General features: G+C 46.1%; 1 protein-coding gene across 3 annotated transcripts; it reads right to left on the reverse strand.

The window, feature by feature from the left end:
• Nucleotides 1-866: 866 nt before the first annotated feature.
• LOC140732591 (uncharacterized) lies at nt 867-6,541 on the reverse strand. Of its 3 annotated transcripts, XM_073055327.1 has the most exons (6): nt 6,101-6,541; nt 4,598-5,140; nt 3,761-3,836; nt 3,112-3,471; nt 1,425-1,823; nt 867-1,174 (listed from the first exon to the last, which is right to left on the reverse strand). In XM_073055327.1, exons 3-6 carry the CDS (start codon nt 3,801-3,803, stop codon nt 1,053-1,055), a joined length of 924 nt encoding a protein of 307 aa, XP_072911428.1. In that variant the 5' UTR covers nt 3,804-3,836; nt 4,598-5,140; nt 6,101-6,541; the 3' UTR covers nt 867-1,052. The 3 variants fall into 3 exon arrangements, with proteins under 3 accessions (XP_072911428.1, XP_072911427.1, XP_072911426.1); XM_073055326.1 differs by lacking the exon at nt 4,598-5,140; XM_073055325.1 differs by lacking the exon at nt 4,598-5,140 and having other exon boundaries at nt 3,761-3,911.
• Nucleotides 6,542-15,260: the final 8,719 nt, after the last annotated feature.

A 15,260-nucleotide genomic window follows, 5' to 3' on the forward strand; every position in this document is an offset into this window, starting at 1 on the left:
GGGACACACAAGGAGACGGACACCAAGCGCAGCTGGCAGATCATCAACTCGGTGAAAGGCGCCATTTGGTCCGCCCGGACCCGACTGGTCATCGAGATGTCCGTGGATGGGAGCCGCCGACTGGCGACAAGAGACCGTGCTGAGGGAGGCGCTGAAGCTTGGCTCGGGCACCGCAGGGCTCGGTGAGGAAGGGGCCCAGTGCAGTGTTCCTTCACTACTGGAGAGGGAGGGGCCGGGTTGGGTGAAGAAGCCCCTCAATTATTGTAGTAGTGTACGTGAGTGACAACGATCCTATTGGTGTTAAGGAATGGAATCGAACACTAATGAAAGCTTTGACTATGAATTTAAGAATGAAAGGCCGCTTGTTCTTGTGTTTTTTTAAATTATGAATAAAGATATTCTTCAACTATAAAAACGTTGACAAACCTTTGGGAATCCTTCTAAGCCAACACATCTCACCACAAATCCATCGGGCAGTAGTTTGCGCGGAACTTTCTGCAGACACTGCGGGACAGCGGCTGTGGGGTGAATCGCTGAGCAAACGGCAGAACGCCTCATCGCCAGATCGCAGTAACAAGCACAAAGACATCGCTAGGCTGGCGGTGAAAGTGTCCCTCCCGGTAAGAATCTTCCTCCATCGTGAGCACCACACGTTACCTTCGGAACGGCTGTGAACGAGAACAGACGGTCACCACCTCCTCGCAGACCGTGGATTCGCTCGGAGGGTGTGGAGACAGAAGCAAGGGTCTGTGTACCGGTTCATCCCCATCAACTGTGAAACGAAGGATTCTCTGAGAAACAGACTATTTCCTGATCAAACACAGACAGGCAACAAGTACTGCTGGAAGATCATCGGCTCGATGAAGGACGTCCTTTGCTCTGTCGGGAATCTGTTGCTCTCTCCTGACAGTGAGATGTCGGTGGGAGAAAGTTGGTGATTGGCACAGTCCAGGCCGCAGGAGGACGGACTAAGGAAGAGTCCTGGGTCCGCCAGCAGTGATCGGGCCTTTTCTCCACTGTCTCCGTCGCTTCAGAGTCCGCACTTTACGGAACTAAACTGGGTGCGCTGGTTCGCTCTTGCTCTTTGGGAGCCGGTACGCGGTGGTCAGGACTAGCAGTGCGAGCGCCTTCAGGCCGAGCAGGATGTAAAGAGGCAGTGGCTCCCGGGGAGAACCTGAGAGTAAATCGGAGTTCAGAGTGAGACGGTTCACCGAGGCGAGCTAGGGATGGGATGTATTCCGAGGGTTCAGGGGTTTATGTATAGAATAACATTGCTGGGAGTGGGTTACAGGCTGGGATCTAATCCGAGCGTTCAGCGGGATAATATATATGAAATAACAGAACTGGACATGCGGTCCAATCCCAGCAGGAATCAGGGAAGCGGCGGTGGAAAGAGAACGAGGGGAGAGATACCGGAGACTCACCTCGTACCAGGAGCACGGTCCCGTTCCCTCGGAGCAGCAGCTGCCGGTCGGGAAGATGAACGGACGCCAGGCAGCGGTAGGTGTTGGAGTGGCTCGGGCGGAGGTGCCGGAGTTGGAGGGAGAGTCCCGTGCCGATCTCACTCTGAGGTAGGGCGGCTTCCTGCCGGGATCCCTCGGGGGGCGGGTAGACGACACGTCCCTCTTCCTCCTCCCCCGTCCCGCCGATCACCCAATAGGGGTAGATTATCGTCCGGGGCTCCGTCAGCCCCAGAACTTCGCAGTGCAGCGTCACGTTGGAGCCACTCGGGACCTCCAACCGCTGAGGCCACTGGGACACGTAGAGGGTGGCGAGGGAGCTGTCTGTAACACCGTGAGGGAGGGAGAATGGTGAGGGTGCGTCTGTAACACATAGAGGGAAGGAGAGAGAGAGGTGGATGAGTGAGTTTCTGTAATACAGTGACGGATGGAGAATGACGAGTAATCGTCTAACACATGTAGAGAGGGAGTTGTGAGGGAGGGTCTGTAATACAAGGAGGGAGGGAGAATAATGAGGGAGCATCTGTAACACATGCAAATAGGTAGAGAGATTAGATAGGGTGCGTCTGTAACACTTTGAGGGAGGGAGAAAATAGTGAAGGACTGTCTGTACACAGGAAGAGGAATGGAGGGCAGAGATTAAATGTGGATTGTTATCAGACTGTAAGGAAAGAGTTAAACATTATTCGTTCTTGGTATGTGCTAAAATAAAAAAGGAAGTCTGCCAGCAACATAGTGTTAACCCGGAGTGGAACGGATTTGAGAAAGTAGAATGAGTACAAGTCTCCAGCCTGGAGAGTAGATCCTGATTGATACAAGTTTGTGTCGGGAATGCGAGGCCTTTGTCCAGGTACAAAATTGTGACCCCTTAGGGAGAGTTCTAGCGTGAGAGTTGTGTTAGAGCTTTGAAGGATATCGAATGGTGTAAGTATGGGTAAATCTTTGTGTAAGTCGGGAGAATTTTCTATCAGACCACGTTACGACCAGTGATAATGATAAGAGTTGGGGGAGATAGAGACAAATACGTCCAGTGAGAGAGATGGAAGTTTGTGGGATCTGTGATTCCTTCCGGCATCTGCAGATCAGCTCGTTCAGTGGATGGGAAGTGTTTTGTTTTCGCTACATCCTTAACCCTTCGTTTTCCTTTTTGTATTGCATGGTTATACAACACTAATAAAACAAATTGTTGTAGTTTAACACGTGTACAGTTGTCCCCTTTGTTTGTCAATACAGACCCGAATGCCCATTGCTGAATCAGTAAAGAACACGGAACGAAATTTCAAACAATTATCGTTAGGCAAACACAGCCCAAAATCGGGCAAACTCTGCCTAACCCTTCCACTTCGCCCCATGTCCTTCCTCCCATTCAACCCGTGTCCATGACATTTCCCTTCCCGCCCCTCCTCAGGCGTCCCCCCTCCCTCTCTCCCACCGCGATTCTCCAGCTCCCTCATCCCCTCAGACTTGCACAATTCATCCAAAGATATACAGAGATGTACTGCCCATGAGCCGGTTAGAGACTGGGATCTAACCCAGCAGTCAGGAAAATTATATATTAAAACTGGACAGGAAATGGGATCGTATCCCAGTAGGGAAGCTGGAATCCGCGGGCAGCTACCGGTGAGCGAGGGGAGTGGGACCGGAGACTCACCTCGTACCAGGAGCACGGTCCCGTTCCCTCGGAGCAGCAGATGCCGGTCGGGAAGATGAACGGACGCAAGGCAGCGGTAGGTGTTGGAGTGGCTCGGGCGGAGGTGCCGGAGTTGGAGGGAGAGTCCCGTGCCGATCTCACTCTGAGGTAGGGCGGCGTCCTGCCGGGATTCCTCTGGGGGCGGGTAGACGACACGTTCCTCTTCCCCCTCCCCCGTCCCGCCGATCACCCAGTAGGGGTAGATTATCACCCGGGGTTCCGTCAGCCCCGGAACTTCGCAGTGCAGCGTCACGTTGGAGCCACTCGGGACCTCCAACCTCTGAGGCCACTGGGACACGGAGAGGGTGGCGAGGGAGCTGTCTGTAACACAGTGAGGGAGGGAGAATGGTGAGGGTGCGTCTGTATCTCAGAGAGGGAGGGAATGTAGTGAGGCCCCACAGACACAGACTCTTTCTGTCATTTGCTCCATCTTTTACTCTCTCTCTCTCTCTCTCACACACACACACACACACACACACACACACACACACACACACACACACACACACACACACACACACACACACACACACACACACACACACACACACACACACACACACACACACACACACACACACGTGTTCCGAGCAGTAAGAGAAGTTCTTACCCAGTAGCAGGAGCAAGATCAGTTTCCGAAGCTGCGCCCTCATCGCCCAGTCAAAGTATTTTCAATGAAAACAGCTCTGAGGGCGCAAAAAGATATTTAGCACAGTCTTGCTGGGCCGAAGGGACGCAGTACCTTGCTGTAGTGAAATGATCTGGATGGACGTGCAGAACAAAGTTTTTCACTGTGACAATAATAAACCAAGTTACCAGTTACATGTTTCAACTACAATATGCACACGTTGTCTCATTCAGGGAGCTGCGGACACAGCCCAAAGACTGGCAAACTCTGCCCAGTACCCGTCCCCAACTCTCCCCGTGATCCCCCACCCAAACCTTCCATCCATAGCCATGACATTACACTCACCGCCAAACACGCCGGCTCCATTTACCACACAGTCCTCCCAGCTCCCTCTTCCCCTCACACCTCCACCATTTCATCCCTATCCGTTTATACACACACACCCTCTCTCTAACTGCGTCCAATGGGCTAGTCTCAATACGACAGGTTAAATGCAAGGCAGTAAATACGATACCGATATCGCCGACATTGACGTTCAGTGTGCGTCTTCACGCTTCTGTACTTTCTTCATCGTGGCGGCAATGAGAACTAGGCTTCAGCTTAATGATAGATGACAACTTTTGAATCATCACTCCGTGAAGGTGTCCTGGATACTACACAGGCTGGGCTCATGATGGAGCTGACTAACTGAACAACTCTCTGCTGCTTGTGTCGTTCCTGTGCAGTAGCAACCCCCACCCCCATACCAGACGGTGATGCAGCCAGTGAGAATGTTCTCCATGTATATCTGAACAAAATTCCCTGTCTTTGGTGACTTACCAAATCTCATCAAACTCCGAATGAAATATTCAGACCGCCGCGTCTTCTTTGCCGTTGCATCGATATGCTGGGCCCAGTCTAGATCCTCAGAGATATTGACACCCAGGAACTTGAAATTGTTTACTCTTTCTACTTCTGATCCCTCTGTCAGGACTGATGTGTGTCCCCTCGTCTTACCTTTTCTGAAGTCTACAATCAGTTCTGAGATTGAGTGCAAGGTTGTTGCTGTGACGCGACACAACTAGCTGATACATCTCGCTCCTGTACGCCCTCGCGTCACCATCTGCGATTCTGCTAACAACAGTTGTATAATAATCTGCAAATGTATAGATGGCATTTCAGCTGTGCCTGGCCACACAGTCGAGGGTGTAGAGGGAGTAGAGCAGTGGGCTAAGCACACATCCCGGAGGGGCGCCGGTGTTGTCAGCGAAGTGGAGATGTTATTTCCGATCCACACAGGCTGTGGTCTCCAGCTTGGTAAGTCGAGGATCCAGTTGCAGAGGGAGGTACAGAGGCCCCGGTTCTGGAGCTTTTTGATCAGAACTGAGGAAAGATTGTATTCAAAGCTGAGCTGTGGTCAAGAAAAAGCACCCTGTCATGGCTATGTTTATTGTCCACGTGATCTGAGGCCGTGTGAAGAGTCTTTGAGATCGCATCCTCCATAGACCTTCCTTAACCTGTCCCTTTCCAATCTACGTTTCTTTTCTCTCTCTCTCTCTCTCTTTCTTTCATTTTTCTGCCCCCTGTTCTTCTCTTTCGTTTCCCATCCCGGGCATTCTCCCTCCTAATACCCCAAGATATTTTTCCAGCCCACACTCCCTCCTTATGTCTCTCCCTGTCTATTCCTCACCCCATTCCCCCTCCTCTTCACTTCTCTCCTCCTCACACTGCCCCTCTCTCTCTGCTCCCTCGATTTCCCTGAACCCCTATTCACTGCTCACATCCCCCACCTCCGCCTGGTATCATGTACACCACATCCTGTTCACCTCTTGTTCAGCTCTCCTCTGTTTCGCTTTAACTAATTCACAGACCGCACTGGCAGGCCAGTTCCGTTCCGCTGTAACTCTGTGTGGTACGGACTCTGACAACACTCCCACCCGAATTGCTTCACCGCTACCGGGGTCTCACCGGCACTTATTGATCCCGGGCAGCGGCAGATGGCTGGCCAATTATACAAACGGGAACTGGATCCTCTTTCTGGACCAGTTACCTCACTGGTCGTGAGATCCCTCACTTGCCCTATCTCCTCACCGCCCCTCCCGCAGTGGTTCATCAGCCGAGGACTTCAAACTGATTTCCACCGAGAATCGCCAACTTTGTGATTCAGATGAGGGAGACAAGAAACGGAGAGAGCGGAAGAGCAAGAGCGAGAGCTATGAGGAGAAAGAGGGAGGGAGATGGGAGCATGGAGATGTGGGGAGACAGAAAGAAGTGGTTAGGGTTAATGGAGACAGAGAGACAAGCAGATACTCATAGAGATCCAGGCCGCCATCACCTCCTCACCTGCCCCCTTCTCATAGGCTGGCCACTGAGTTCAGTCACCGCCTCCGACCTGTTGCTCCCTTCCCCGCCAGGCGCGCTCTCCTCTTCGTTTGGGAGCAGCCGATCCCATTGTAACTGCTTCCCCGTTGGGGTCGAGCGCTGGCGCCCCGGACGCCCGACACGAGAGGAGCAGCGGCAGCGAAAGTCAGTTCTCCTATCGCGTCTGACTTCCAGTCCGGGGGCCGGACTGAATCTGACCATCCGGAAACTCATAACACTGTTCCATCGGAAGTCGGGGGCGGGTGGAATGGCCGCCCTGAAGCGGACCGAGGGAGCAGCCTTGAAGAGGCAAAGTCACGGAATGAGCGGCAAGGAGTGAGAAAGGGACGGGGCACAACGGACACGGCTTCCCTTTCATCGACCCTCTTCCCCCAATTCCTCATCGCTCCAAAGCCTTCCTTCACCCCTCCCGACTTCTTCCACCCTCCCCATTCTGCCCCACCCACACAGACAATGGTGCGAGAAACACAAAACATCCAGTAAATGGCGGTTCTATTGGAGAAATCGCCTTGTTAATGAGAGGGCAGACTGGTTCATGCTGACGGGTTGGGGACAGTAACTCAGATAATCACGCGATACAACAGTGTGTGCTAAATTCCCGGCACATCGAAACTTGCAGTGGGTGACGCAGGTCACGAGCAGACAGTCAGCGGCCACTTTATTAGGTACAGGGGGTTCCTGATAAAGTGGCCGCTCATCGTCAGTGGTAATGGTGCTATGGTTCAAACTACTGGATTGACCAAATGACACGAAATTTGTTTAACATACATTTTATTGTGAATAAGGTTTATTTTTGAAATTTAAATCGTTCCACACACAGCTGGAGAATTGGAGTTTGAAACAAGGCCAAATATCAAGTAGACAATGCTGAGCCTTTATAAGACGCTAGTCAGGCCGCACTTGCTGTATTGTCGACAGTTTCAGGCCCCTGATCTCGGAAGGGATGAGTTGTCATTGGCGAGACTCCAGAGGAGGTTCACAAGGATTATTCCATGACTGAAGGGGTTAACATATGAGGAGCGTTTGTCATCTTTGGGCCTGTGCTCACTGGAATTTAGAAAAATGCGGGGGATCTCATTGAAACCTATCGAATGTTGAAAGGACTAGATTGGGTGGATGTGGAGAGGATGTTTCCTGTGGTGACGGTATCCAGAACGAGAGGGCACAGCTTCAAAACTGAAGGGTGACCCTTTAGAACAGAGGATTTTTTTTAGCCAGAGTAGTAAATCTGTGGAATGCTTTGCCACAGACTGCGGTGGAAGCCAAGTCTGTGTATTTAAGGTGGAAGTTGATCAGTTCATGATCGGTCAGGGCATCGAAGGATATGGCAAGAGGGGAAAAAGTTTAGGGGTAGCACGAGGAGGAACTTCAGGCTCAGGGAGTGATGGCTGTGTGGAATGGGTTTCAGGTAGAAATGGTAGAGGCAGGTTCGATTTTGTCATTAAAAAAATTGAATAGGCATTTGATCAGAAAAGGAATGGAGGGTTATGGGCTGAGTGCAGGTAGGTGGGACGGGGTGAGAGTAAGCGTTCGGCACGGACTATAAGGGCCGAGATGGCCTGTTCCCGTGCTATATTGTTATATGTTTATATGGTTATATATTAAAGTGTGAACTGTGTAGTGCTTTAGAAAGAGACATCTAACGGTAGAGAAATGTAATTCACTAACAGTGGTCACACAGATAAACAGGGCGGTGAAGAAGGTGTTTGGCCCACCGGCAATCATGTGTCAGGGAACTGAGTACAGGAGTTGGGACGTCATGTTACAGTTGTACAAGACATTGCTGAGACCGTACTGGGAGAATTGCGTGAGTTCTGGTGACCCAGCAATAGGAAGGATATTATTAATCTGGAGATGATGTAGGAAATATTCATGAGGGTGTTACCAGGACTGGAGGGGTTGAGTTACCTATAACAGAATGGGAGTGTTTTCTTTGGAGCGAAGAGGGGTGGAGGGTGTACCTCGTAGTGCTTTTTTTAAATAATGAGGAAAGGTTTAAAGTTGGACAATGCAACAAGACAATGATCCAAAACACAGGAATAAATGGTTTAAAAAGAAGAAAAATTGTGTTTTGGAAGGGCCAAGTCAGAGTCCAGACCTTAACCCAATTGGGGTGCTGTGGCACGACCTGAAGAGGGCTGATCACACAAAGCATCCCAGAAATATTGATGAACTGAAACAGTTTTGTATGGAGCAATTGTCTAAAACACCTGTTCCTCATTGTGCAAGTCTGATCAGCAGCTACAGGAAACAACTGGTGGAGGTTATTGCTGCTGAAGCAGGTTTTTCCAGTTATTAAATACAAGGGTTCATACATTTCCCAGCCTGGACTGTGAATGATTTAAAAATGTGTTCAATAAAGACATGGAAAGTACAATTGTTCGTGTGTTAATAGTTTAGGCAGATTGTGTTTGTCTATTATTGTGACCCAGATGAAGATCAGACCACATTTTATGAGTAATTAATGCAGAAAACCAGGCAATTGCAAAGGGCGCACACATTTTCTTGCAACTGTATGCATGTTGGAAAGCATTCTGACTGGTTGTATCACGGCCTGGTATGGACACGCCAGTGCACAGGAACACAAGAGGCTACAGAGAGCGGTGGTACTCAGCCAGTTTCATCACAGGTACAAGTCTTCCACCAGCGGACATCCTCAGAAGGTTTGCCAAAGGAAGGCAATATCCATCATCAGGGCGCTCCCACCATGTAGGCCGTGTCCCCTTCTCGATGCTGCTGTCAGGAAGGAGGTGCACAAGCCTGAAGACCCATTCCTCAACCTTCCAGCTTCTTCCCCTTTGAACAGAGGCGCTTCCTCACCAGCAGATGCTCTGTCTGTCTAAGAGTCACTTTCTTCCCGGTCCGTCACCACCTGAGGCACCTCCCCAGGCCCAGAGCCACTTACTACGTGGTCCAGCCCCACTCCCTCCCCGCTCCTCGCCACTGAGCTGTCCCACCACGGCCCAGACGCGTTCCCTTACCAACGGGCTCTCTCTCCACTCCCAGTGCCGCTCCATCCTGTTCCAGAGGCGCTTCCTCATCAGCGGACTCTCCACAGTCAAACTGAGCTCCATCTGATCCGCTGAATCTGCGTGTCACTCCCACTTTTACCTGCTCGCCGGTAACTGTCGTTCTGTAGAAACCACCAGCTGCTGCCAATCAGAGATCAATATCCGGATTGACAGGAGGTGCTTGTGGCGGCAGGGTCTGCAGTGATTGATGTGGAGAGGTCTGTGAGGTTGGGGACCCTGCGAAGCCAAAATGCCTTGAGGAAACATAAAACTGGGCGCTGGGAATTTAAAGGGAAACAGGACCCGGTGAGATGGAAGGAACACACCAAAAAGGAAGTTCCAGAACACCAGAACCTCCCGGAACTTCCTGTCGTCTGTCACAGAGGTGTTAGACAACAGCAAGCGGGGGGTCTGGCGATTTTATCTGTTCCTTGGACTGGAATGAAACTCCGGGAAACGACGGCTGACCAGCTGCGTTGTCGTCGGCTCTGCGGGCCTGGATGAGCCGAGACTCGCTGGAAATGTACAATGTTGTGCTTCTGGCTGGCAGCCCGGGGTCACTCCCACACTGTGCGGCTGTCATGGGGGAGAGACGGTAGCTCAGCTCTTTGAGGACCGTGGGTTTGCGAAGAGGGTTTGGAGAAAGGTGAAAAGTCGTGTTTCATTGTGCATCCCGAGCAGATACGCGATAGAGGACTCTCCCATCTCCGGGCTGTTCCCAGGGCGACACATGGAGACGGCCTCAAATACCATCTATAGATTCGCTGATGATACAACCATTGTTGGTAGAATCTCAGGTGGTGATGAGAGGGCGTACAGGAGTGAGAAATGCCAACTAGTGGAGTGGTGTCACAGCAACAACCTGGCACTCAACATCAGTAAGACGAAAGAGCTGATTGTGGACTTCAGGAAGGGTAAGACGAAGAAACACAAACCAATCCTCATAGATGGATGAGAAGTGGAGAGAGTGAGCAGTTATAAGTTTCAGGGTGTCAAGATCTGAGTACCCAATCTGATCCCAATACCGATGTAGTTATAAAGAAGGCAAGACAGCGACTATACTTCAGTAAGAGTTTTAAGAGATTTGGTATGTCAACAAATACACTCAAAAGCTTCAATAAATGTACAGTGGAGAGCATTCTGACAGGCTGCATCACTGTCTGGTATGGGGGGTTGTTTCATAGGGAGGGCATTGGGAGTGGACCCAAAAGCAAGACACAGACACTGAACTACCTGGAACAGGATTAGGCGTGAGAAGGAAGCAAGGAAAGTGGGGAAGAAATTACGCTGGACATGACACAGACAAGGGTTCCAGGCCTGGGCTAGGACTTGACGAGGATAGCGGAACCAGGACATAGAACTGGGAACTAGGAGTGTGGGCTTGGACTCCGAGCCAGAGACTGGACAAGGACCCAGAACCTGGGTCTTGACGCGGGCTCGGACTCCAGAACCCGGCGAGGACAAGACGTGGCTACAGGACGAGGAGAGGCACAGGACGGGATGAAAGACTCCTGGACGGGACAAGGGAACCCCAGCACAGGACGAGGGAATCCCAGCACTGGTCTGGGCAAGGTACTCCTGGGCTGGGTGAGTCACATGGACATGACGGGAGCACAGGGCCTTGGTCGAGAGAGGACAGGAACATGGAACACCAAGCCGGGACCCCTCCTTGGGTACAGGACGTAGGGCCAGGACTCATTACACAGTACACAGAGCCGGGACCCCTCCCTGGGTACAGGAGGTAGGGCCGGGACTCATTACACAGAACGCTGAACACGACGAGACAGTTCGCAACGCCAGGTAGCGGCAAGATGGCGGGTCCTACCTAGCGAAGTCATGGACATGGAGAGGCAGTTCCAAACAGGGAGAGGCTCCAGACACTTGCAAGGCGAGGCAAGTCTCAACTGCCAAGCAAGAATTTTATGTGATCTTTCACCTAATTCGTAATATTTCTGTTTACTTCTCAGAATTACTTTTTCTGTACGATATGTCTGGAGTGTATTATATTGTAGTTTTTTATTAACAACTTCTCTTCGTTTTTCTTCTGTCATATATCTTTGAGATTCTTTTTCTAACTTTATGATATCTTTTTCCAATTGATCTATTTCTGCCATGTATTCCTTCTTAATTTTAGATGTATAACTTATAATCTGACCCCTTAAATATGCTTTCATCGCTTCCCATAATACAATTTTATCCTCAACTGAATGTAAATTTGTATCCCAAAAAAATTGAATCTGTTTTTTCATAAAATCACAAAAATCTTGACGTTTTAATAAAATTGAATTAAATCTCCATCTATAAATCGATTCCTCCTTATCCATCATTATCATTGTCATTATCAAGGGGGAATGATCTGACAGTATTCTTGCTTTATATTCCACACTTTTCACTCTATCTTGAATATTTTTTGATAATAAAAAAAAATCAATCCTTGAGTAAGTTTTATGTCTATTTGAATAAAATGAATAATCTCTTTCTCTTGGATTAATTTTCCTCCATATATCAATCAGGTTTAAATCTTTCATTAATGATAGTTAGTTTTATTACTTTTGATTTTGTAGCAATTTTTCTTGACCTATCGAAAACTGGATCTAAACAAAAATTAAAATCTCCACCTATTAATATTTTATCATGTGCATCAGGCAAGTTCAAAAAAACTTCTTGTATGAATTTTGCATCATTTTCATTTGGTGCATAAATGTTCATAAAAGTCCATAATTCTGAAAAAAATTGACAATGTATAATCACATATCTCCCCCCAGAATCAATTATTACATTTTGTATTTTAATTGGTAAAGATTTATTAACCAAAATTGCAACTCCTCTCGATTTTGAATTAAATGAAGCTGCAATGACATTTCCAACCCAATCCCTCTTTAATTTCTTATGTTCTGTTTCTGTTAAATGTGTTTCTTGTAAAAAAGCTATATCTCCTTTCATTTTCTTAATATATGTTAAAACTCTTTTTCTTTTCACAGGTCCATTAATTCCATTAACATTAAAACTTAAAAAATTAAGTAAATTAATCATTCATAATACCTTGGGAAATCTTTAAAATTCTCCATGTTGCTATGAGTTTCTCCCCAACCATTCAGGCAAAAAAGAAGAAATATAGAAGAAAGATAACTAATATATAAGAAAAAAAAACAAAGTACCCCCCCCACTAATGTTGCGAATAAAAAGAACACAACATTACCCCCCCATTGGGGTAAAAGTGAAATTTTACCCCTTACCAAAGGAAATTATAATCAATGTCGATTAGTAACTCAATTTCGATGGTCAATAAACGGGATAAATATAAACAAAATTATTTGCCATTATTAAAAAAAAAATAAAAGAGGATCTTGATAAATGGATGATGTTACCAATAACATTAATAGGTAGAGTTAATGCTGTAAAAATGAATATATTTCCTAGATTGCAATATTTATTTCAAACTTTACCAATACAATTACCTCAGAAGTTTTTTCAAGAACTGAATAAATATGTAAGGAAATTTCTTTGGAAAGGAAAGATGTCAAGAATATCATTGGAAAAATTGACATGTAAATTTGATTTAGGAGGATTACAACTTCCAAATTTTAAGAATTATTATAAAGCAAATCAACTTAGATTTATTGTGTCTTTTTTTGATGAAGAAAAACCGGCATGGATTAGAATAGAATTAGATAAGATAGGAGAAAATATACCAGAAGATTTTATATATAAATGGGAATCTAAATGGATACGGGAAAAAAAGAATCTCCTATATTAAGACACTTGATTGATTTATGGAATAAGGTAAATATGGACGATGAGATAAAGAATCTTTATTAGCAAAAAGAACTTTAATTCAAAATAGGCTTATTCCTTTTACAATGGTTAATAAACTTCTACATAATTGGTTCCAAAAGGGGATTAAATATATAGGTGATTGTTTTGAAGGGGGTATATTGATGTCGTTTGCTCAATTTAAAAATAAATATAAAATATCAAATAACACTCTTTTCTGTTATTTTCAATTAAAGGCTTATTTACGAGAAAAGCTGGGTCAAACAATGTTGATGGCAAAATCTAGTGAAATAGAAATATTAATTCGAAAAGGAAAAATTAAAAAAATACATCTTGTATGTATAATTTGATTCAAAAACAGACAATTAAATCAGGAATTCATAAATCAAGACAAAAATGGGAATTTGATTTGAATGTTAAAATTGATGGAAAAAACTGGTCAAGATTATGTTCTGATAGCATGAGAAATACAATAAATGTTCGACTTAGATTAATACAGTATAATTTTTTACATCAATTATATATAACACCACAGAAAATAAATAGATTAAATTCAAATATGTCTGACCAATGTTTTCGATGTAATCAAGAAATTGGTACTTTTTTACATTCTACTTGGTCTTGTTTTAAAATCCAACCATTTTGGATAAATCTAAGACTTTTATTGGAACAAATTACTGGAGTACAACTCCCACATAGTCCAGTATTATTTTTATTAGGATACATTGAAGGGACAATACCAAAGCTTAAATTGAATAAGTATCAGAAAAAATTTCTAAAAATTGCATTGGCAGTAGCCAAAAAAGTTATCGCAGTTACTTGGAAATCTGATTTATATTTAACTATAGATTGTTGGAATAATGAAATACATAGTTGTATTCCACTTGAAAAAATTACATACAATCTAAGAAATGAATATGATATATTTTTGAAAATTTGGCTCTCATACCTACAAAAGGTAGGATTAAACACACAGGTCCTTTGAAGATAAAATTATAAAGTAATTGGGGAAAGTAAAAATAAATATTAAAATTATTTTGAACTCCATGGAGCATGTGGGGATCCTCAATATCCAGGCAATCTTTCTCTTTTTCTTTCTTTCTTTAGATAAGGGTTAAGTGGAGGGGGGAGGGTTAATATTATTTTTCTCACTATTTATCATCACATTTATTCTTTGTAATTTTCTGAAATTTAATAAATAAATAAATAAATATAAATTGGGGGGGGGGGCGAGGCGAGGCAATTCTCCAGGCAGAGGCAAGTCGAGGCGAGGCTCCAGACACAGGCAACTTGAGGCAAGGCTCCAGGCAGGAAGATGAAGAGAAGGGATACAGACAAGAGATATGGACAGGAACAATCCAGCAGCCAGAGGCTGAATCCTGAAGCTATTTATGAGGCCAACCCAAACAAGAATCAGCTGCCTCAACAGAATCTGGGGAAACCGGGAAATTCTGGAATTAGGGACCTGGATTGGACCGCGAACCGGAATGCGGATTTCACGGACCGGACCATGACAAGGTGGGTGAGCTACTGCACAGGACCGAAAGAATCTGCAGAGTGTTGTAAATTTAGTCGGCTCCATCTTGGGTACTATCCTACAAAGTACCCAGGACATCTTCAAGGAGCAGTGTCAGTGACCATTATCAAGGACCTTTAGCACCCAGGGCATGCTCTTCTCTCACTGTTACCATCAGGTACAGAAGCGAGAAGGCACAAACTCAGCGATTCAGGAACAGCTTCTTTCCCTCTATCCGATTCCTAAATTGGACCCGTGAACACGACCTCACTTTTTAAATATATATTATTTCAGTTTTTGCAGAATATTTAATATACGTATATTGTAACTGATTTTCTTATTTATTTAATAATGTTTTAATTATTCTTTCTTCCTCTTCTAAGTTACATACTGCATTGAACGGATGCTGCTAAGTTAACAAATTTCACGACACATCCCGATGAAAATAAACCTGATTCTGAATTATAACGTGAACTGTGCGGCGCTGGTGAAAGTTGTAGAACAGAGCCATCTAGCGGTAGAGGAATGTAACTCACTAACAGTGGTCTCACAGATACACAGGGCGGTGAAGAAGGTGTTTGGCCCACCGGCAATCATGTGTCAGGGAACTGAGTACAGGAGCTGGGACGTCATGTGACAGTGTCCAAGACATTGCTGAGACCGTACTGGGAGAATTCCGTGAGTTCTGGTGACCCAGCAATAGGAAGAATGTAATTAATCTGGAGATGATGCAGGACAGATTAGGATGTTACTGGGACTGGAGATTTTGAAGAATACCTACACAACGGTGGAAGAACTCAGCAGATCAGGCAGCATCCGT

Source organism: Hemitrygon akajei, chromosome 1 (genome assembly GCF_048418815.1).
Source record: "Hemitrygon akajei chromosome 1, sHemAka1.3, whole genome shotgun sequence".
Taxonomy (NCBI): Eukaryota; Metazoa; Chordata; class Chondrichthyes; order Myliobatiformes; family Dasyatidae; genus Hemitrygon; species Hemitrygon akajei.